The sequence below is a fragment of the Conger conger genome, chromosome 8, assembly GCF_963514075.1.
Source record: "Conger conger chromosome 8, fConCon1.1, whole genome shotgun sequence".
In the NCBI taxonomy this organism is placed as follows: domain Eukaryota; kingdom Metazoa; phylum Chordata; class Actinopteri; order Anguilliformes; family Congridae; genus Conger; species Conger conger.
Window position 1 is genome coordinate 9820115 of NC_083767.1, and position 23206 is coordinate 9843320.

A 23206-nucleotide genomic window follows, 5' to 3' on the forward strand; every position below is an offset into this window, starting at 1 on the left:
AAAACCTTTTTTGTGTCAAGTCTATAAAGAAGTAATGTATTGTACCATTAGTGGAAGACATTCACTGAGCGTAGGAAGAAGACTTTCTCTGTTCACTGACCCTTCCTCAAGAACTTGATAATAAAAGATTTCAAATAATAAGTCTGTATCTTCCTCTTTAACATTAGTTACTTATTCATTCTAGGATCCAAGAGCTCACCTAAATCACGAACCTGAGATAGTGGACTTTTCACCACCGGAACCGGGTGTTTACCGGTCTTACCAAAAAAACTTTCCAAAAGCAATCCTGGCCAGTGGTAATGCTGGCTGCACGTTAATAGGACAAACTTTGACGTGCATTTTATGTCATAAAATGGTGACGGCAGATCTGTGGAATTCAAGTACAATTCGTTAAACTGCGAAAGTGTTGGGGTTGTTAAAGTGTAAATAAAACGTATGAAGAATAGTTTTCTAGGTATTTGGATAAAGGTCGTGCACATAAATGACATTTTTTTAGACCACTGATCAAGTGTGCTTTACATGTGAATTCTTAACTTTTCTTTCCCTTAAGAATTTTCGGAAATGAACATTAAAAGAGGGTAGATTTGTAAACAGGAAACATCATGACAAAGCTATTGTCATGTATCAAGTCTTACATTTGGGGTTTTCCTGTAAATATTGAATTATAATTCAGGGACGCATACAAACAATAATAAAAACATTTTCGATCTGCATCAATGTATTACTATTATTATTATTATTATTATTATTATTATTATTATTATTATTATTTTATTGTACATAAACCGCTGTTACAACATTTACAGCAGCAGTACATATTAGCACCAGTGAATGGGACCATTTGTGTGAATGACAATGCTAACGTAAAATAATAGGTCATGTCTGAAGAACAAAAAACACACGTGGTTCTTCTAGTTGAAAATAAACAGGACAAAGTACATATGAAATACAATTGTGGGCAGTAAAGTAACGATATAGTAATTTGGGGGTAATGCCATTAATAGAATAATGAATAGGCCTATGTCAAGAATGAAAGTAGCCTGAAAGAACTGAGTAGTAAACGTTGTATTGCAATACAGTGAGGAATAAAGTCGAGTAAATAACAGGAAGGCCAACCCTATGAGATGACGTTTGTACATTTCGAACAAGGTAAGGCTCCGAAACATTATACCGCTACCATACGGGAAAATGTTTAATTCCTCAAAAATAAATTCCTCAAAAAACGAAAGTATCAGAGACGGTTCCTCAGGGAACAAATAATTACATTGCATTACATTAATGCCACGTAACCATTAATAATTGATGTCCTAAAGGGAGTGCCAACTTCCTTGTAAACAGTCATAATTTGTTCACGAAAGCCAATGCTCCGCACTCCTCGGCTGCAGGTATGATAATTCCGTCAGCCTATAGCCAGTGATCCTCCCAGGTGAAACATCTGCGCAGCCTGAATTTGGCGGCAGTCATTGAAACTTTACGCTGACATAAAACCGAAACAGATTGTCTCCCCATCCACAGCTACATAAGCTGATATTTGTCACCGGTCTTGATCAAGTCGGACAAGAATATAGGTTACCTAGGAAGGTAGCTGCCATAACTTCATATCTGGATTTGTTCATATCGTGAAGTCGAGGAGATCCATGTAAGTTATCAAGTATTTCTTTCTGTCACACCTTGCATATTCGGGTAACACTGCATATAGTTTTGAACATTGGGACACTGAACAAAGGGTGTTAAGTGATTAATAGGCTACATCATACATCAAATTGACTGTAGAGTTTGACTGTTATTTTGAAATGTTTTGCTGTACTGGGCCATAGAACGGGCCGGAATGTTAATAAAATTGTCATCTTGATCTGAACTGGCCTGTAGTCCTACTGTATGTATTACTCTTTCAGTCTGTTCATCTTTTTTCCCTCTGGGTGCCCTTACTTTAAACATAGGTTAATGAACAGGAGTATTGAATTAGTTGGTATCATTTGTTTATTTTTTTATAAATGAATTGGAATCAAAAATACGTATCCAAATTCATTTCACTCATCAACCAGGCTAGTTTTCCCCTTTGTAGATCATCCCCAAAATCACATGAGTGGTAAGCTTAGTCATCTCCTGCTACCAATAGCCAACCACCAAGACTATTGGGGCATTCCAAGTTTTTCTTATTGTCTTTTTTTTTTCAATGAATGGCCTGAATTAAAATCAAAGCTCTATATTGCACATCAGGACAGCTGAGTCACTCTATTATGCACCACAGGACAGAAATACACCTGTATGAATGCCATTGTGGCTTATCTAATGCTCAACACTGAACAGAAATTGTGGCTTTACTGTGCTACATTTATTATGCTACTGTCTACACGTTTGCTGCACTGAAAACTACTGTCTGACCTCAAACCCATTCCCTATTGCTCCTATTATGGTGCTTGACGTGCTACCAATGCTAAGTCATTTGTTAACGACTGTGTTTGTGACCCTGATGACTTGTCACCAGCTCTTTGTTGCTTAAAACCTTGGGTAGTCATATGTAGTTATGGACATATATAAATCACTCTGGATGAATGCCTAAATGGTAAATGACTATTTGAGTTTACTTGTTTGGTTCCAGATACCATGTCTGCAACTGAAAAAGGAAATGAGACTGCGCAAGGAGACTGTGTGGACACCCAGCTGGATTCTGGCCTCATGTGAGATTGTGGTGTTAAATGTAACGTTACAGGGCACTACACTGATATACCTGTGAATATAAGCAGACATATGCTATGCATAGAACATGTATTCCACTGATGCAACTGCCATGTGTACTGCAAACAGTCTACAAAAATATAAAATTTTGCTACACTTGCACTTGGTCAAGATGATTTTTTTTTTATTTTATTTTTTTAGGTAATTGATAATATAATGGTTAATAATGGTTCTGTCTCTTTGTTGAGTGGCATGCTACATTCTAGCATAGTAAACCTGAATAAAATGCTTTAAATACATATTTAAAGACATATATTTACATAAAGGACTAACAAGACAGCCTTCCTCCTTTCTCCTCCAGGGCAGAGGGGCCCTCCCCCTCCTCACATGTAGCACCATCACAGGTGACTGGTGACTCTGATCCTGACAAGTACAGATACAACATGACTGACAAGTACACCAGCATTGGCCAGTGTGTCATCATCAACAACGAAAACTTTCATGGTAACATTAATGGGTCTGTGCATATACCATATGTATGTGCCTGCAATGCATCTGCAGTACCGCTGTTGGGTGTGCCCCATGGTTCTATATTGGATTCTATTCTGTTTGCATTAAACATACTTCCCCTTGGGCAAATTATTAGTCACTTTAAAGGTACTTCTTAAGATAAGATAAAATATAGTTTATTGAATCCCATGGGGTAATGTATCCTCTGTATTTGATTAAATTCCTGGTTAGTTACGAGCACTGGACAGCCACAGTGAAGCACCTGACGACCAATTCTATTTCAGAAGCCAGGGCCTTGGTCAAGGGGAGAGCCGCAGGGTGTGCTGGCTTTTGTCTCCACCTTCTTCCCTTTCTCGCTAAAACCCTGGAACGGGCGGTCTGCTCCCAACTGTCCACTTATCTTCTCCACAACAATCTCCATGACCCCAACCAGTCTGGCTTCAAGAGTGGCCACTCCACTGAAACCGCCCTGCTCGCGGTCACTGAGGCACTCCACTCTGCTAAAGCAAAATCCCTCTCCTCTGTCCTCATCTTCCTCGACCTGTCGGCCACCTTCGATACAGTCAACCATGAGATTCTGCTCTCATCGCTGTCTGGGATGGGTGTCACAGGTTCTGCACTCGCTTGGTTTTCCTCCTACCTCTCTGGTCGCTCCTACCAGGTGACTTGGAGGGGCGCACTCTCCGACCCTCAACCCCTACGAACTGGAGTCCCGCAGGGCTCGGTTCTTGGGCCTCTCCTCTTCTCGCTATACACCATGTCTCTTGGTTCTGTTTTCTCTTCCCACGGCTTCTCTTATCACTCCTACGCTGATGACACCCAACTCTTCATTTCCTTCCCCCCTGACACCCAAATCACCACACAGATCTCTGCCTGCTTGGCTGATATCTCTGCATGGATGACTTCCCATCACCTGAAGCTCAACCTTGCCAAAACTGAGCTTCTCTACATCCCTGCTAAGTCCTCTCCGTCAATCGACCTCTCACTGACTGTGGAGGACTTTGTAGTTTCCTCCTCCCGTACGGCAAAGAATCTTGGGGTGACTCTTGATAACTGCCTCTCCCTGGCTCCACAAGTATCCTCCACTGCCAGAACCTGCAGGTTCTTTCTGTTTAATATACGCCACATCCGTCATCTCCTGACGGAGAAAGCCACCCAGCTCCTAGTCCAGGCGCTCGTCATTTCCCGCCTGGATTACTGCAACTCCCTCCTAGCCGGTCTCCCAGCGTGCGCCATCAAGCCCCTCCAGCTGGTCCAGAATGCTGCAGCCCGCTTGATCACCAGTCAGCCCAGGTCGGCTCATGTCACCCCGCTTCTCATTGGCCTCCACTGGCTTCCTATTGCCGCACGCATCCGATTCAAGGCCCTAGTGTTGGCATTTCAGGCTGCTAAGGGGACTGCCCGACATTACATACAATCCCTGATCACTCCCTACTCCCCAGCTAGACCACTCCGGTCTGCCAGCTCTGGTCGCCTTACGATTCCCTCTCTACGGGCACCTGGCGGTCGAGCTGCACGTTCACGCCTGTTTTCCGTTCTGGTTCCTCAGTGGTGGAATGACTTGCCTACCACTGTCAGGACAGCAGAATCCCTCCCCCTATTTTGACGCAGACTCAAAACACACCTGTTCAAACTCTACCTTAGTCCCCCCTCCTGATTTACCCCGCCCCCCCCTTCTGATACCCCTATCCCTGTCTAACCCCCCCCCCCCCCCAAAAAAAAAAAAAAAAAAAAAAAATTGCACTTATATGACGACTATATGTTCAGAACAGCAGTCCAGGTGTATTTTTCTAGTTCTGGATGTGATGCTTTGACTTGTGGTAGAACCTATGCACTTGTAAATCGCTTTGGATTAAAAGCGTCTGCCAAATGAATAAAATGTAAATGTAAATGTAAATGTAAAATAAGCAACCAATTCAGACCCAAGAAACCAGGTGAGGTGAGTTAACTGTGTAATCAACGGCTTTCATTGATCAATTAATGCCAAGTAACAACGAAAGCCAGCACACCCTGCGGCTCTCCAGGACCAGGGTTGCCGACCCCTGGTCAAGGGGAATGGCAGGCTAATCATGTATTGGGCATGATGGATGTAAACAGGACACCAGTCAGATTATTGTTCCCATTGTTTTTCAAAAGTGTCAGGATGGTGTGAGCATAACATAACTCTGTTTTTTCTTAAAAGGACAGAAAACTCGCCATGGCATAGATGTAGATGCTGACCGAGTGGAGAAAACGTTCAGAGGGCTGGGTTATGACGTTAAGATTTTCAAAGACCTGAAAGTAGCGAAGATGGTGAAGGAGCTGACTAAAGGCAAGTTGTGATCGACCTTCACTTTCTTAGTTTATGCTCTTTTTCAGAATGTTCCCATAGCGATGCACTGCATACTGGCAGAATTCAACTTACATCATACTTGGTACAGTTTTCTTTTCCAATTTTGGTCCACTTAAATTTATATACAGTAAATGTTTCATGTTTTCTGTAATGTGTGATATTGTTTTCATGCCATGACCTTGGAGTGACAGAAATGTGAATAAAAAGCTTTGGATCACATTGTGTATTGACTGTGTGTTATAAAAGGTGGTGGAAAGACCAGAGATCAGATTCATTCTAGCTCCTGGCTGTAGAAGTGTGCTAAAATGAGCAAATCCAGGTGATTTGGGTGATTGGGTTTAGGCGATTGGAACACAATACTGGGGAGGACTTTTCCTTTCTGAATCTGCATTTCCCCCTCTGAATTTCACCTATGTTTTTTTCCTTTTTTTGGGTCTTTGCAGCTCACACACACATTTTTTTTATACATTACATTGTGTGTTGCGAAACAATGATTACTTTGTTCTAGAGGTTTTGGCAAAATATGGAGTCCTGTCTCCAATCTCTTGTCTATGAGGTCATATGCTGTGTGAAAGGATGTTGCTTGGAGGTTTTTTGGGGGTTTTGCAGTGTAGTTGTGAGAGATTGATGCCACTAACACTGCGCATTCTACTCAGTCTCTAAGGAGGATCACAGCAAGATGGCTTCCTTTGTGTGCGTGATCCTGAGTCACGGGGAGGAGAGCGGGATAATCTATGGGACTGATCGTGAGGTGGAGCTCAGCAAACTGACCAGCCTCTTCAGAGGAGACCACTGTGCTACCCTGGTGGGCAAACCCAAACTGTTCTTCATCCAGGTACCGTCATGCAACCGGCTCCCTGTTTAAATTTTCCCATGAAAGTTTCCTCCCAGTGTGTGGGAATCACAATGGGCTGCTCCCTGTGTGTGAGGCAGGCATGTCGTAGTGAAGAAGATGATGACGGAATGGTAGGAATGAGCCTTGGAGATACCGAAGCTATCGAAGCTGAGGAATCAACCCCCAGGATCCCTGTAGAGGCGGACTTCCTGTATGGCTACTCCACTGCTCCAGGTAACCCTCACCATTGAAGCCAAAAAATATTGGAAGTAGGAATTTACCTCCATTCATTTCTGGTCATTTGAGTTACTATCTTGTAATGTCTGCTTATTTGAATCCTGGTCAACCTGTGAATTAGTCCTATATTGCCTTTTACAAGCTGCAGTCCAACAATTTCCCAAATTTCATTTATCATTTAATTTGTTTTTCACTGTTCTGTATTTGATTTCTGCTGCTTCTATATCCCAGGGTATGTTGCCATGAGGGACAAACAAGATGACACCTGGTTCATTAAGTCCCTGTGTTCCATTCTGGATGAGTTTGGGAAACAGCTGGAACTAATGCAGCTCATGACCCGTGTTAACAACATGGTGGCACTGAGCTTTCAGTCGACCACAAAGCAGATGCCGTGCATTGTGTCTATGCTGACCAAAGAGCTGTACTTCCCTAAATAATGCTCTCTTAATAGATACTGTAAAACAAGTCTGTGATTCTTTATTATGTAATGTAAGATCTATAAGGAGGCATGTATTTGGGTTTACTTGTGTTTTAATTATTGGTTTATTAATTATGTGTTTGTAGCGATCTCGGATTCTCTAGAATCATCCAATAATACTTCCAGGAGAGACAGCAATACAAATACATTCAGAAAATATATAGATTTTAACTTAGTGCCTTTAGCAGCTTGCTAAGAGACTTTCAGCTTTTATATAATGTAGATTAAAGCTATATGCTGTGGTGTCATTATTTTGGTTGTTTACACTTGTCTACACTTCATCTGACAATGTAGGGGAAACACAAGAGCATTCACGTAGCGTAGCTGAAAGCCTGTGCTGGATTATGAATAGTGCTGTGATATGAAAATATTTGACCCTCACAGGAGTACAGACCTGCCATCATACTTGCTGTCAATGTCAACTGCTGTTGCAAATATCCTCACAAAGTGCAAATTGGCAATAAAGATACTTATGGAGAAAATTGGTGTGTCTTATCTGTTTTACATCAGAATGCTGAAAATGAAAGAAACCAAGAACACATTCACAGTTACCGTTTCAATTACTCCTCAAACCTTTCTTTCTGACTATCTATGGGCAATTTGCCATAAGCAAATAAGGTTAAAGTTACATTTCTTTTCATATTGAAAAATCAGTTCCTTTTTTCTGATACATCACATGCTACTTCTGGGACATCACGTGATCATTAAATGAATGGCTTCACCTCACTCTTCTATAATTCTAAAACCATTTGTCCAGGCCTGTAAATATGCTGTTACCAGGATTTTTTTTTATATCAGAAAACAAATGTATGTCACCCACCTGCTTACTTCCCTCTACTGGCTGCTGGTCGCATCAAATTCAAAACATTGGTGCTAGCCTTCCAAGCTGTTAAGGGGTCAGCCCCAACTTACCTCCAGAAGATCATCAAACCCTACACGCCTGCCAGACCTCTACATTTGGCCTCCACAGGCTGCTTGGCGCCTCCCCCTCTCCGAACTTCAGCCTCCCGCTCACGACTACTGTCTGTTCTGGCTCCACAGTGGTGGAACAAACTCCCCGTGGAGGTCAGAACAGCCAAATCACCATGCCATCTTCAAGCGCAGACTGAAGATGCGCCTCTTCAAGCTGTACCTCTCCCTGTCCCTCCCTACGTCCCTGTAAACTGTTGTCTTTACCTATGTTATTTACTTGTGTAGTAGGATAACTTCACTAATTTTGTTTGGTTTGCTTAGAAGTTTATTCTTACATTTGCATGTTGCGCTATTACCATTTATAAATAAAAAATAAATCAGGTGATCAAATAGGCCCTGATCCTTATCTTTGTTTTACAGGTAGCAGTTGAAATTGTACTTCCCTCTAGGGTCTTTCAGCACACTTCTACTTTCTACTGGCAAACCAGTAGAAAAAAGCAAATGCCCTGCATTGTGTCCATGCTTACAAAAGAGTTCTTCCTCACTGCTTAACACTCAATGTCTAAGGTTACCCACACGTTTGTTGCCAAATTAATAAAGTCTGACAGGTACAATAACAATGATAAAAATGATAACTGATATTGAAATTAGAAAGAAATTATTGTTATTCCGCTGTCTTATTTCCTATTTGATGTTTGTCACGTGATTGTCAACTGTCTTGTTTTGTAACTCTGTGTTGTAGCCCTATGCCAGGTCCCCCTTGCAGAAGAGATTTTGTTCTCAATGGGAAATTCCTGGTTAAATAAAGTTTAGTAAATACTATATAATAATGAACCCCACAATGCAAGTAATTTAACAGATAATCAAAAATCCACACACAGCCACTCATCAAAGCAATGGTCATAATGGCCTTAGCAATGATAGGGAGTAGCACACAGCTTTTAGTTTTTAGTTCTCTATTATGTGTGCAAAACCTTTTTTGTGTCAAGTCTATAAAGAAGTAATGTATTGTACCATTAGTGGAAGACATTCACTGAGCGTTGGAAGAAGACTTTCTCTGTTCACTGACCCTTCCTCAAGAACTTGATAATAAAAGATTTCAAATAATAAGTCTGTATCTTCCTCTTTAACATTAGTTACTTATTCATTCTAGGATCCAAGAGCTCACCTAAATCACGAACCTGAGATAGTGGACTTTTCACCACCGGAACCGGGTGTTTACCGGTCTTACCAAAAAAACTTTCCAAAAGCAATCCTGGCCAGTGGCAATGCTGGCTGCACGTTAATAGGACAAACTTTGACGTGCATTTTATGTCATAAAATGGTGACGGCAGATCTGTGGAATTCAAGTACAATTCGTTAAACTGCGAAAGTGCTGGGGTTGTTAAAGTGTAAATAAAACGTATGAAGAATAGTTTTCTAGGTATTTGGATAAAGGTCGTGCACATAAATGACATTTTTTTAGACCACTGATCAAGTGTGCTTTACATGTGAATTCTTAACTTTTCTTTCCCTTAAGAATTTTCGGAAATGAACATTAAAAGAGGGTAGATTTGTAAACAGTAAACATCATGACAAAGCTATTGTCATGTATCAAGTCTTACATTTGGGGTTTTCCTGTAAATATTTCATTATAATTCAGGGACGCATACAAACAATAATAAAAACATTTTCGATCTGCATCAATGTATTATTATTATAATTATAATAATAATAATAATAATAATAATAATAATAATAATAATAATAATAATAATAATAATTATTATTATTATTATTATTATTATTTTATTGTACATAAACCGCTGTTACAACATTTACATTAGCAGCAGTACATATTAGCACCAGTGAATGGGACCATTTGTGTGAATGACAATGCTAACGTAAAATAATAGGTCATGTCTGAAGAACAAAAAGCACACGTGGTTCTTCTAGTTGAAAATAAAATAAACAGGACAAAGTACATATGAAATACAATTGTGGGCAGTAAAGTAACGATATAGTAATTTGGGGTAATGCCATTAATAGAATAATGAATAGGCCTATGTCAAGAATGAAAGTTGCCTGAAAAAACTGAGTAGTAAACGTTGTATTGCAATACAGTGAGGAATAAAGTCGAGTAAATAACAGGAAGGCCAACCCTATGAGATGACGTTTGTACATTTCGAACAAAGTAAGGCTCCGAAACATTTTACCGCTACCATACGGGAAAATGTTTAATTCCTCAAAAATAAATTCCTCAAAAAACGAAAGTATCAGAGACGGTTCCTCAGGGAACAAATAATTACATTGCATTACATTAATGCCACGTAACCATTAATAATTGATGTCCTACAGGGAGTGCCAACTTCCTTGTAAACAGTCAGAATTTGTTCACGAAAGCCAATGCTACGCACTCCTCGGCTGTAGGTATGATAATTCCGTCAGCCTATAGCCAGTGATCCTCCCAGGTGAAAAATCTGCGCAGCCTGAATTTGGCGGCAGTCATTGAAACTTTACGCTGACATAAAACCGAAACAGATTGTCTACCCATCTACAGCTACATAAGCTGATATTTTTCACCGGTCTTGATCAAGTCGGACAAGAATATAGGTTACCTAGGAAGGTAGCTGCCATAACTTCATATCTGGATTTGTTTATATCGTAAAGTCGAGAAGATCCATGTAAGTTATCAAGTATTTCTTTCTGTCACACCTTGCATATTCGGGTAACACTGCATATAGTTTTGAACATTGGGACACTGAACAAAGGGTGTTAAGTGATTAATAGGCTACATCATACATCAAATTGACTGTAGAGTTTGACTGTTATTTTGAAATGTTTTGCTATACTGGGCCATAGAACGATCAGGAATGTTAATAAAATTGTCATCTTGATCTGAACAGGCCTGTAGTCCTACTGTATGTATTACTCATTCAATTTAGTTGGTATCATTTGTTTATTTTTTTATAAATGAATTGGAATCAAAAATAGGTATCCAAATTCATTTCACTCATCAACGGGGCTAGTTTTCCCCTTTGTAGATCATCCTCAAAATCACATGAGTGGTAAGCTTAGTCATCTCCTGCTACCAATAGCCAACCACCAAGACTATTGGGGCATTCCAAGTTTTTCTTATTGTCATTTTTTTTGATTATGCATCATTGGACAGAAATACACCTGTATGAATGCCATTGTGGCTTATCTAATGCTCAACACTGAACAGAAATTGTGGCTTTACTGTGCTACATTTATTATGCTACTGTCTACACGTTTGCTGCACTGAAAACTACTGTCTGACCTCAAACCCATTCCCTATTGCTCCTATTATGGTGCTTGACTTCATGCTGAAGGTTTACGTGCTACCAATGCTAAGTCATTTGTTAACGACTGTGTTTGGGACCCTGATGACTTGTCACCAGCTCCTTGTTGCTTCAAACCTTGGGTAGTCATATGTAGTTATGGACATATATAAATCACTCTGGATGAATGCCTAAATGCTAAATGACTATTTGAGTTTACTTGTTTGGTTCCAGATACCATGTCTGCAACTGAAAAAGGAAATGAGACTGCGCAAGGAGACTGTGTGGACACCCAGCTGGATTCTGGCCTCATGTGAGATTGTGGTGTTAAATGTAACGTTACAGGTCACTACACTGATATACCTGTGAATATTAGCAGACATATGCTATGCATAGAACATGTATTCCACTGATGCAACTGCCATGTGTATATAAAATTTTGCTCCACTTGCACTTGGTCAAGATGATTTTTTTTTTAGGTAATTTTTAATATAATGGTTAATAATGGTTCTGTCTCTTTGTTGAGTGGGATGCTACATTCTAGCATAGTAAACCTGAATAAAATGGTTTAAATACATATTTAAAGATATATATTTACATAAAGGACTAACGATACAGCCTTCCTCCTTTCTCCTCCAGGGCAGAGGGGCCCTCCCCCTCCTCACAGGTAGCACCATCACAGGTGACTGGTGACTCTGATCCTGACAAGTACAGATACAACATGAACTACACCAGCATTGGCCAGTGTGTCATCATCAACAACAAAAACTTTAAAAAGAAAGGTAACATTAATGGGTCTGTGCATATACCATATGTATGTGCCTGCAATGCATCTGCAGTACCGCTGTTGGGTGTGCCCCATGGTTCTATATTTGCATTAAACATGCTTCCCCTTGGGCAGATTATTCGTCACTTTAAAGGTATTAAGATAAGATAAAATATAGTTTATTGAACCCCGTGGGGTAATTTATCCTCTGCATTTGGTCAGATTCCTGGTTAGTTATGAGCAGTGGGCAGCCACGGTGCTGCACCTGGAGACTAACTCTATTTCAGGTCAAGGCCAGGGCCTTGGTCAAAGGCAATGAAAGGCTAACCTGACATGCATGACTTTGAGTGTACGGAGAAACCAGAGTAAACCCATGCAAACTAAATCCTTAGCCAGTTTATTGATTCCCTTTCTTAATCTGTTTGGTCTAGTCTTAGAAACCTCGGTGACATTTTGTATTATCATATCAGGTTCCTGTTTTTACCATTTGAGGAACAAACTCAAGCCTATTTTGTCACAACCTGTGTTGCAGATGATTATCCATTCATGTATTTAATCGCTCTTGATTTTTGAGACACAGTCTTGCACCTGCCTATATTAGTGATTTACTCAAACCTTATATCACTAGTTGGTCTCTTATGTCTCCTGACCAAGACTTGTTGGCTGTCCCTCTGGCGAGACTAAAAACAACAGGAGGTTGAGCATTTGAAATTGATGACCCCAAACTCTGGAATTGCCTCCCTTTGTACCTTTGGTTTGCTTATCAAGCACTTTTTGACAAGCAAAAAAACAACTGTCAATAACGTGCAAATTTCAGTGTATGATTCAGAAAAAAATGTCTGTATCATTTGCTCACCTGTCACTTTGAATATATCCAGGAATGCTGATTGTTCTGGTGACTGAGTAGTTGTACTTGTAGTGAAAGGGTGAACCCCATTAATATTTAGATTAAAGGAGGCAGAACTCCAGTGCAGGAGGGACAGTGTGCATGCTGGTGCAAATGAACTTTTGTATTGAACCACAGTAAATGTTTCCACCAAGGATAGCCTGCATCCTGCAAAAGTGTGTCAGGATGGTGTGAACATAAGTCATATCTCTGTTCGCTCATTTTTTTCTCAAAAGGATTGGACGCTCGCGAAGGCACAGATAAAGATGCTGACCGAGTGGAGAAAACGTTCAGATGGCTGGGTTATGACGTTAAGACTTTCAAAGACCTGAAAGTAGCAAAGATGGTGACGGAGCTGACTAAAGGCAAGTTGTGACCACCTTCATTTTCTTAGTTTATGCTCTTTTTCAGAATGTTCCCATCGCGATGCACTGCATACTGGCATAATTCAACTTACATCATACTTGGTACAGTTTTCTTTTCCAATTATGGTCCACTTAAATTTATATACAGTAAATGTTTCATGTTTTCTGTAATGTGTGATATTGTTTTCATGGCATGACCTTGGAGTGACAGAAATGTGAATTAAAAGCTTTGGATCACATTGTGTATTGACTGTGTGTTATAAAAGGTGGTGGAAAGACCAGGGATCAGATTTATTCTAGCTCCTGGCTGCAGAAGTGTGCTAAATTGAGCAAATCCAGGTGATTTGCGTGATTGGGTTTAGGTGATTGGAACAAAATACTGGGGAGGACTTTTCCTTTCTGAATCTGCATTTCCACCTCTGAATTTCACCTATGTTTTTTCCTTTCTTTGCAGTTCAAACACACATATAATACAATGAATTGACTGTTTCATGGCTCGTTCATGTAGCTGAGACTGTTCAGGAAAACATTTGCTATAGTTGGTGGTTAAGGTAAAGGCTGACTAAGATTGAGTTGGAAACTAAGAGGAGGAAAAAATCAGTAAAAAATAACAAACCCAAGCTGATTTAACAAAAAAGGAATCGAATCGGTCAATTTTTTTATACATTACATTGTGTGTTGTGAAACAATGATTGCTTTGTTCCAGAAGTTTTGGCAAAATATGGAGTCCTGTCTCCAATCTCTTGTCTATGAGGTCACAGGCTGTGTGAAAGGATAGTGATTGGAGGTTTTTTGGGGGTTTTGCAGTGTAGTTGTGAGAGATTGATGCCACTAACACTGTGCATTGTACTCAGTCTCTAAGGAGGATCACAGCAAGATGGCTTCCTTTGTGTGCGTGCTCCTGAGTCACGGGGAGGATAAAGTGATCTTCGGGACTGATCGTGAGGTGGAGCTCAGCGAACTGACCAGCCTCTTCAGAGGAGACCGCTGTGCTACCCTGGTGGGCAAACCCAAACTGTTTTTCATCCAGGTACTGTCATGCAACCGGCTCCCTGTTTACATTTTCCCATGAAAGTTTCCTCCCAGTGTGTGGGAATCACAGTGGGCTGCTCCCTGTGTGTGAGGCAGGCATGTCGTGGTAAAGAATTTGATGACGGAATCGTAGGAATGAGCTTTGGAGATTCAGAAGCTATCGAAGCTGAGGAATCAACCCCCAGGATCCCTGTAGAGGCGGACTTCCTGTATGGCTACTCCACTGCTCCAGGTAACCCTCACCATTGAAGCCATGGTTACCGCATTGTTTTAAAAGCAGTTGGAAGTAGGAATTTACCTCCATTTATCTCTGGTCATTTGAGTTACTATCTTGTAATGTCTGCTTGTTTGAATCCTGGTCAACCTGTAAATGAGTCAAATATATTGCCTATAACGCCTATAATCTCCCATTGCTGTTCCTTAAAAAATTATGCTTTTACAAACAGCAGTCCAAGACTATCTTAGCATGTTTTTCTCTTGCCAATTGTCTATAAAATATACATTAATATTTTAAACATATTTCCCAAACTTTTGATTTTATAAAACGGGTGAATGAGAGGCATTACCTGTAAAGTGCTTTGTACAGCCATAGTTGCTGGAAAAGGCTGTCATTGCCAATTTAGTTTATTATTTGGTTCTTACTGTTCTGCAGTTGATTTCTGCTTCTCTGTCCCAGGGTACTACGCCTGGAGGAACGCACAAAATGGCTCCTGGTTCATTCAGTCCCTGTGTTCCATTCTGGAGGAGTTTGGGAAACAGCTGGAACTAATGCAGCTCATGACCCGTGTTAACAACATGGTGGCACTGAGCTTTCAGTCGACCAACAGCAAATCATCGCTTCATGCCAAGAAGCAGATACCCTGCATTGTCTCTATGCTGACCAAAGAGCTGTACTTCCCTAAATAATGCTCTCCTAATAGATACTGTAAAACAAGTCTGTGATTCTTTATTATGTAATGTAGGATCTATAAGGAGGCATGTATTTGGGTTTACTTGTGTTTTAATTATTGGTTTATTAATTATGTGTTTGTAGCAATCTCGTGCTCTCTACAATCATCCAATAATACTTCCAGGAGAGACAGCAATACAAATACATTCATAAAATATATTGATTTTAACTTAGTGCCTTTAGCAGCTTGCTAAGAGTCTTTCAGCTTTGATATAATGTAGATTAAAGCTATATGCTGTGGTGTCATTATTTTGGTTGTTTACACTTGTCTACACTTCATCTGACAATGTAGGAGAAACACGAGTGCATTCACCTGGGGTAGGTGAAAGCAAACCAGTAGAAAAAAGCAAATGCCCTGCATTGTGTCCCTGCTTACAAAAGAGGTCTTCCTCACTGCTTAACACTCAGTGTCTAAGATTACCCACACGTTTGTTGCCAAATTAATAAAGTCTGATAAGCACAATAACAATGATAAAAATGATAACTGATATTGAAATTAGAATCAGATGACAGATAATCAAAAATCCACATACAGCCACTCATCAAAGCAATGGCCATAATGGCCTTAGCAATGACAGGGGGTAGCACACAGCTTTTAGTTTTTAGTTCTCTATTATGTGTGCAAAACCTTTTTTGTGTCAAGTCTATTCTATAAAGAAGTAATGTATGGTACCATTCGTGGAAGACATTCACTGAGCGTTGGAAGAAGACTTTCTCTGTTCACTGACCCTTCCTCAAGAACTTGATAATAAAAGATTTCAAATAATAAGTCTGTATCTTCCTCTTTAACATTAGTTACTTATTCATTCTAGGATCCAAGAGCTCACCTAAATCACGAACCTGAGATAGTGGACTTTTCACCACCGGGACTGGGTGTTTACCGGTCTTACAAAAAAAAACTTTCCAAAAGCAATCTTGGCCAGTGGTAATGCTGGCTGCACGGGACAAACAAACTTTGCCGTGCATTTTATGTCATAAAATGGTGACGGCAGATCTGTGGAATTCAAGTACAATTAGTTAAACTGCGAAAGTGCTGCTGTTGTTAGAGTGTAAATAAAACGTATGAAGAATAGTTTTCTGGGTATTTGGTTATAGGTCGTGCACATAAATGACATTTTTTGTAGACCACTGATCAAGTGTGCTTTACATGTGAATTCGTTTCTTTCCCTTAAGAATTTTCGGAAATTTAAAGAGGGTAGATTTGTAAACAGTAAAACATCATGACAAAGCTATTGTCATGAATCAAGTCTTACATTTGGGGTTTTCCTGTAAATATTTAATTATATTTCAGGGACGCATATAATAATAAAAACATTTTCGATCTGCATCAATGTATTATTATTATTATTATTATTATTATTATTATTATTATTATTATTATTATTATTATCATTTTATTGTACATAAACCGCTGTTTCAACATTTACATTAGCAGCAGTACATATTAGCACCAGTGAATGGGACCATTTGTGTGAATGACAATGCTAACGTAAAATAATAGGTCATGTCTGAAGAACAAAAAAAAAAAAAAGCTATTTTTTAAAATTAAATAAACAGTACAAAGTACATATAAAATACAATTGTGGGCAGTAAAGTAACGATATAGTAATTTGAGGTAATGCCATTAATAGAATAATGAATAGGCCTATGTCAAGAATGAAAGTAGCCTGAAAGAACTGGTCAGCCCTGAATAGTAAACATTGTGTTGCAATACAGTGACGAGTCGAGTAAATAACAGGAAGGCCAACTTTATGAGACGACGTTTGTACATTTCGAACAAAGTAAGGCTCCGAAACTGGCGACATAAGTAACACCGCTACCATACGGGAAAATGCTTAATTCCTCAAAAATAAATTCCTCAAAAAACGAAAGTATCAGAGACGGTTCCTCAGGGAACAAATAATTACATTACATTACGTTAATGGCACTTATCCAGAGCGACGTACAACGAAGTGAATATCCATTAATGATTAATGTCCTACAGGGAGTGCCAACTTCCTTGTAAGCAGTCAGAAGGAACGTTTTGCGTCCGCACTCCTCGGCTGCAGGTATGTATAATTCCGTCAGGCTATAGCCAGTGCTCTTCCCAGGTGAAACATCTGCGCAGCCTGAATTTGACGGCAGTCAAAACCGAAACAGATTGTCTACCCATCTACAGCTACATACGCTGATATTTGTCACCGGTCTTGATGAAGTCGGACAAGAATATAGGTTACCTAGGAAGGTAGCTGCCATAACTTCATATCTGGATTTGTTCATATCGTGAAGTCGAGGAGATCCATGTAAGTTATCAAGTATTTCTTTCTGTCACACCTTGCATATTCGGGTAACACTGCATATAGTTTTGAACATTGGGACACTGAACAAAGGGTGTTAAGTGATTAATAGGCTACATCATACATCAAATTGACTGTAGACTTTGACTGTTATTTTGAAATGTTTTGCTATACTGGGCCATAGAACGGGCCGGAATGTTAATAAAATTGTCATCTTGATCTGAACTGGCCTGTAGTCCTACTGTATGTATTACTCATTTAGACTGTTCATCTTTTTTCCCTCTGGGTGCCCTTACTTTAAACATAGGTTAATGAAGAGGAGTATTGAATTAGTTGGTATCATTTGTTTATTTTTTTTATAAATGAATTGGAATCAAAAATAGGTATCCAAATTCATTTCACTCATCAACGGGGCTAGTTTTCCCCTTTGTAGATCATCCTCAAAATCACATGAGTGGTAAGCGTAGTCGTCTCCTGCTACCAATAGCCAACCACCAAGACTATTGGGGCATTCCAATTTCAAAGCTCTATATTGCACATCAGGACAGCTGAGTCACTCTATTATGCACCACAGGACAGAAATACACCTGTATGAATGCCATTGTGGCTTATCTAATGCTCAACACTGAACAGAAATTGTGGCTTTACTGTGCTACATTTATTATGCTACTGTCTACACGTTTGCTGCACTGAAAACTACTGTCTGACCTCAAACCCATTCCCTATTGCTCCTATTATGGTGCTTGACTTCATGCTGAAGGTTTACGTGCTACCAATGCTAAGTCATTTGTTAACGACTGTGTTTGTGACCCTGATGACTTGTCACCAGCTCTTTGTTGCTTAAAACCTTGGGTAGTCATTTGTAGTTATGGACATATATAAATCACTCTGGATGAATGCCTAAATGGTAAATGACTATTTGAGTTTACTTGTTTGGTTCCAGATACCATGTCTGCAACTGAAAAAGGAAATGAGACTGCGCAAGGAGACTGTGTGGACACCCAGCTGGATTCTGGCCTCATGTGAGATTGTGGTGTTAAATGTAACGTTACAGGTCACTACACTGATATACCTGTGAATATTAGCAGACATATGCTATGCATAGAACATGTATTCCACTGATGCAACTGCCATGTGTACTGCAAACAGTCTACAAAAATATAAAATTTTGCTCCACTTGCACTTGGTCAAGATGATTTGTTTTTTAGGTAATTGATAATATAATGGTTAATAATGGTTCTGTCTCTTTGTTGAGTGGGATGCTACATTCTAGCATAGTAAACCTGAATAAAATGCTTTAAATACATATTTAAAGATATATATTTACATAAAGGACTAACAATACAGCCTTCCTCCTTTCTCCTCCAGGGCAGAGGGGCCCTCCCCCTCCTCACAGGTAGCACCATCACAGGTGACTGGTGACTCTGATCCTGACAAGTACAGATACAACATGAACTACACCAGCATTGGCCAGTGTGTCATCATCAACAACAAAAACTTTAAAAAGAAAGGTAACATTAATGGGTCTGTGCATATACCATATGTATGTGCCTGCAATGCATCTGCAGTACCGCTGTTGGGTGTGCCCCATGGTTCTATATTTGCATTAAACATGCTTCCCCTTGGGCAGATTATTAGTCACTTTAAAGGTATTTCTTAAGATAAGATAAAATATAGTTTATTGAACCCCGTGGGGTAATTTATCCTCTGCATTTGGTCAGATTCCTGGTTAGTTATGAGCAGTGGGCAGCCACGGTGCTGCACCTGGAGACTAACTCTATTTCAGGTCAAGGCCAGGGCCTTGGTCAAAGGCAATGAAAGGCTAACCTGACATGCATGACTTTGAGTGTACGGAGAAACCAGAGTAAACCCATGCAAACTAAATCCTTAGCCAGTTTATTGATTCCCTTTCTTAATCTGTTTGGTCTAGTCTTAGAAACCTCTGTGACATTTTTTATTATCATATCAGGTTCCTGTTTTTACCATTTGAGGAACAAACTCAAGCCTATTTTGTCACAACCTGTGTTGCAGATGATTATCCATTCATGTATTTAATTGCTCCTTGATTATTGAGACACAGTCTTGCACCTGCCTATATTAGTGATTTACTCAAACCTTATATCACTAGTTGGTCTCTTATGTCTTCTGACCAAGACTTGTTGGCTGTCCCTCTGGCTAGACTAAAAACAACAGGAGGTTGAGCATTTGAAATTGATGACCCCAAACTCTGGAATTGCCTCCCTTTGTACCTTTGGTTTGCTTATCAAGCACTTTTTGACAAGCAAAAAAACAACTGTCAATAACGTGCAAATTTCAGTGTATGATTCAGAAAAAAATGTCTGTATCATTTGCTCACCTGTCACTTTGAATATATCCAGGAATGCTGATTGTTCTGGTGACTGAGTAGTTGTACTTGTAGTGAAAGGGTGAACCCCATTAATATTTAGATTAAAGGATGCAGAACTCCAGTGCAGGAGGGACAGTGTGCATGCTGGTGCAAATTAACTTTTGTATTGAACCACAGTAAATGTTTCCACCAAGGATAGCCTGCATCCTGCAAAAGTGTGTCAGGATGGTGTGAACATAAGTCATATCTCTGTTCGCTCATTTTTTTCTCAAAAGGATTGAACGCTCGCAAAGGCACAGATGAAGATGCTGACCGAGCGGAGAAAACGTTCAGATGGCTGGGTTATGACGTTAAGACTTTCAAAGACCTGGAAGTAGCGAAGATGGAGAAGGAGCTGACCAAAGGCAAGTTGTGACCACCTTCATTTTCTTAGTTTATGCTCTTTTCAGAATGTTCCCATAGCGATGCACTGCATACTGGCATAATTCAACTTACGTCATACTTGGTACAGTTTTCTTTTCCAATTATGGTCTACTTAAATTTATATACAGTAAATGTTTCATGTTTTCTGTAATGTGTGATATTGTTTTCATGCCATGACCTTGGAGTGACAGAAATGTGAATTAAAAGCTTTGGATCACATTGTGTATTGACTGTATGTTATAAAAGGTGGTGGAAAGACCAGGGATCAGATTTATTCTAGCTCCTGGCTGCAGAAGTGTGCTAAATTGAGCAAATCCAGGTGATTTGCGTGATTGGGTTTAGGTGATTGGAACAAAATACTGGGGAGGACTTTTCCTTTCTGAATCTGCATTTCCACCTCTGAATTTCACCTATGTTTTTCCCTTTCTTTGCAGTTCACACACATATAATACAATGAATTGACTGTTTCATGGCTTGTTCATGTAGCTGAGACTGTTCAGGAAAACATTTGCTATAGTTGGTGGTTAAGGTAAAGGCTGACTAAGATTGAGTTGGAAACTAAGAGGAGGAAAAAATCAGTAAAAAATAACAAACCCAAGCTGATTTAACAAAAAAGGAATCGAATCGGTCAATTTTTTTATACATTACATTGTGTGTTGTGAAACAATGATTGCTTTGTTCCAGAGGTTTTGGCAAAATATGGAGTCCTGTCTCCAATCTCTTGTCTATGAGGTCACAGGCTGTGTTAGTGATTGGAGGTTTTTTGGGGGTTTTGCAGTGTAGTTGTGAGAGATTGATGCCACTAACACTGCGCATTCTACTCAGTCTCTAAGGAAGATCACAGCAAGATGGCTTCCTTTGTGTGCGTGATCCTGAGTCACGGGGAGGAGAACGGGATAATCTATGGGACTGATCGTGACGTGGAGCTCAGCAAACTGACCAGCCTCTTCAGAGGAGACCGCTGTGCTACCCTGGTGGGCAAACCCAAACTGTTCTTCATCCAGGTACCGTCATGCAACCGGCTCCCTGTTTAAATTTTCCCATGAAAGTTTCCTCACAGTGTGTGGGAATCACAGTGGGCTGCTCCCTGTGTGTGAGGCAGGCATGTCGTGGTAAAAAACGTGATGGCGGAATCGTGGGAATGAGCCTTGGAGATACCGAAGCTATCGAAGCTGAGGAATCAACCCCCAGGATCCCTGTAGAGGCGGACTTCCTGTATGGCTACTCCACTGCTCCAGGTAACCCTCACCATTGAAGCCATGGTTACCGCATTGTTTTAAAAACAGTTGGAAGTAGGAATTTACCTCCATTCATCTCTGGTCATTTGAGTTACTATCTTGTAATGTCTGCTTGTTTGAGTCCTGGTCAACCTGTGAATTAGTCCTATATTGCCTTTCACAAGCTGCAGTCCAACAACTCTAATTGCAGTCATTTTCCCAAATTTCATTTATCCTTTAATTTGTTTTTCACTGTTCTGTATTTGATTTCTGCTGCTTCTATATCCCAGGGTATCTTGCCTGGAGGGACAAACAAGATGGCTCCTGGTTCATGAAGTCCCTGTGTTTCATTCTGGACGAGTTTGGGAAACAGCTGGAACTAATGCAGCTCATGACCCGTGTTAACAACATGGTGGCACTCAGCTTTCAGACACCTTGTGCCAAAAAGCAGATACCCTGCATTGTGTCTATGCTGACCAAAGAGCTGTACTTCCAAAAATAATGCTCTCAGAAGAGATACCGTAAAACAAGTCTCTGTGCTTCTTTATTATGTAATGTAGGGTCTTTATAGGAGATTATCTATTGGGGTTTGGGTTTAATAGTGTTTTAGTTATTGGATTTTGAATTATGTGTTTGGAAAGTCCCCTGACTCTCTGGAAAACACTGGCAAAGTTGTGAAAACTTCCGTTTACATGGAAGTAATGTTTTATAAACCAATTAGACAATGACAACTTGAAAGGATTAGGTTTTTTTTTTTTTTGACAGTTTGCACCTTGTCTTAGCAACAACTGTGTTCTTGTATAAGACATTGCCCAAAAAAAATAATGCAATCCAATAATAATTCCAGGAGAGACAGCAATACAAATACATTATGATTATAACTTAGTGCCTTTAGCAGCTTGATAAGAAACTTTCAGCTGTTATATAATGTAGATTAAAGCTGTATGCTGTGGTGTCATAATTTTGGTTGTTTACACTTGTCTACACTTGTTGTGGTTTGGATGACAAATTATCCTACTGATTAAAGAACAGCCACATCCTGACCAGGGTCAACCACAGGGTGGCACTGCATATTGAATCAAACACCTTAAACTGGCAAACCCGTAGAAAAAATGTCTGTATGTACACTCGGTGAGCACTTTATTCGGTATTTATTTTTCATTTTTTAGACTTATTGGTCTTCTGCTGCTGTCGCCTATCCACTTAAGAGGTTTGATGCATTATGTGTTCAGAGATGCTCCTCTGCATATCACTGTTGTAATGTGTGGTTATTTTGCGTTACTGTCAGTCTGAGCACAGAGGTATTCAGAGTCAGATTTCAGTTTTATGCCCTCTGTAGCCGGCAGGCCATATGCTATGTTTTGCCAATATTAAACTGAGCTCTATATTACACAATTATATTTTCAACAAACAAACTGGTTTGATTACTGTTAGGCTACTATCTGTGAGTATCTGACAGCTGCTGGTGCTTAACCTGTAGGGGTGACCTGCTATGCCATTCTCTTTCAAGTTTTCTACCAGGTTGCATGATACTGTGTTACTGTAATGAAACACTTGCAGTGCAGGAGCTCGGTAAAAATGTACATCATGCATCATAATTACAATGTGCACTTACAGTATGCTGCAGAGGAAGGAAAAGAGATTAAATGAGGTGTATGTGTGTGTGTGTGTGTGTGTGTGT

At 39.9% G+C, this 23206-nt stretch overlaps 3 protein-coding genes across 3 annotated transcripts; all 3 read left to right on the forward strand.

Annotated features, from left to right (window-relative positions):
* The first annotated feature begins 1449 nt into the window (after positions 1-1449).
* Positions 1450-7553, forward strand: LOC133134622 (caspase-3-like). The gene is made up of 7 exons (XM_061250851.1): positions 1450-1639; positions 2603-2681; positions 3041-3183; positions 5372-5500; positions 6178-6356; positions 6455-6590; positions 6825-7553. Exons 2-7 carry the CDS (start codon positions 2608-2610, stop codon positions 7028-7030), a joined length of 867 nt encoding a protein of 288 aa, XP_061106835.1. The 5' UTR covers positions 1450-1639; positions 2603-2607; the 3' UTR covers positions 7031-7553.
* Positions 7554-10422: 2869 nt separating this feature from the next.
* Positions 10423-15511, forward strand: LOC133135248 (caspase-7-like). Its single transcript, XM_061252118.1, has 7 exons — positions 10423-10646; positions 11499-11577; positions 11904-12046; positions 13153-13281; positions 14136-14311; positions 14410-14545; positions 14990-15511. Exons 2-7 carry the CDS (start codon positions 11504-11506, stop codon positions 15217-15219), a joined length of 888 nt encoding a protein of 295 aa, XP_061108102.1. The 5' UTR covers positions 10423-10646; positions 11499-11503; the 3' UTR covers positions 15220-15511.
* Positions 15512-17038: 1527 nt separating this feature from the next.
* Positions 17039-22920, forward strand: LOC133134623 (caspase-3-like). Its single transcript, XM_061250853.1, has 7 exons — positions 17039-17544; positions 18482-18560; positions 18907-19049; positions 20161-20289; positions 21134-21312; positions 21411-21546; positions 21816-22920. The coding sequence occupies exons 2-7, from the start codon at positions 18487-18489 to the stop codon at positions 22025-22027; spliced, it is 873 nt and encodes a 290-aa protein (XP_061106837.1). The 5' UTR covers positions 17039-17544; positions 18482-18486; the 3' UTR covers positions 22028-22920.
* The last annotated feature ends 286 nt before the right edge of the window (positions 22921-23206 follow it).

Bases quoted from the DNA above. Each gene is read 5' to 3' on its own strand.
- LOC133134622 (XM_061250851.1), top strand. From the start codon at position 2,608: ATGTCTGCAACTGAAAAAGGAAATGAGACTGCGCAAGGAGACTGTGTG. The intron at 5,501-6,177 runs GCAAGTTGTGAT...CATTCTACTCAG, and splicing joins GGTGAAGGAGCTGACTAAAG to TCTCTAAGGAGGATCACAGC. The intron at 6,591-6,824 runs GTAACCCTCACC...TCTATATCCCAG, and splicing joins TGGCTACTCCACTGCTCCAG to GGTATGTTGCCATGAGGGAC.
- LOC133134623 (XM_061250853.1), top strand. From the start codon at position 18,487: ATGTCTGCAACTGAAAAAGGAAATGAGACTGCGCAAGGAGACTGTGTG. The intron at 19,050-20,160 runs GTAACATTAATG...TTTTCTCAAAAG, and splicing joins CAAAAACTTTAAAAAGAAAG to GATTGAACGCTCGCAAAGGC. The intron at 21,313-21,410 runs GTACCGTCATGC...TGTGTGAGGCAG, and splicing joins CCAAACTGTTCTTCATCCAG to GCATGTCGTGGTAAAAAACG.
- LOC133135248 (XM_061252118.1), top strand. From the start codon at position 11,504: ATGTCTGCAACTGAAAAAGGAAATGAGACTGCGCAAGGAGACTGTGTG. The intron at 11,578-11,903 runs GTGAGATTGTGG...TTTCTCCTCCAG, and splicing joins CAGCTGGATTCTGGCCTCAT to GGCAGAGGGGCCCTCCCCCT. The intron at 14,312-14,409 runs GTACTGTCATGC...TGTGTGAGGCAG, and splicing joins CCAAACTGTTTTTCATCCAG to GCATGTCGTGGTAAAGAATT.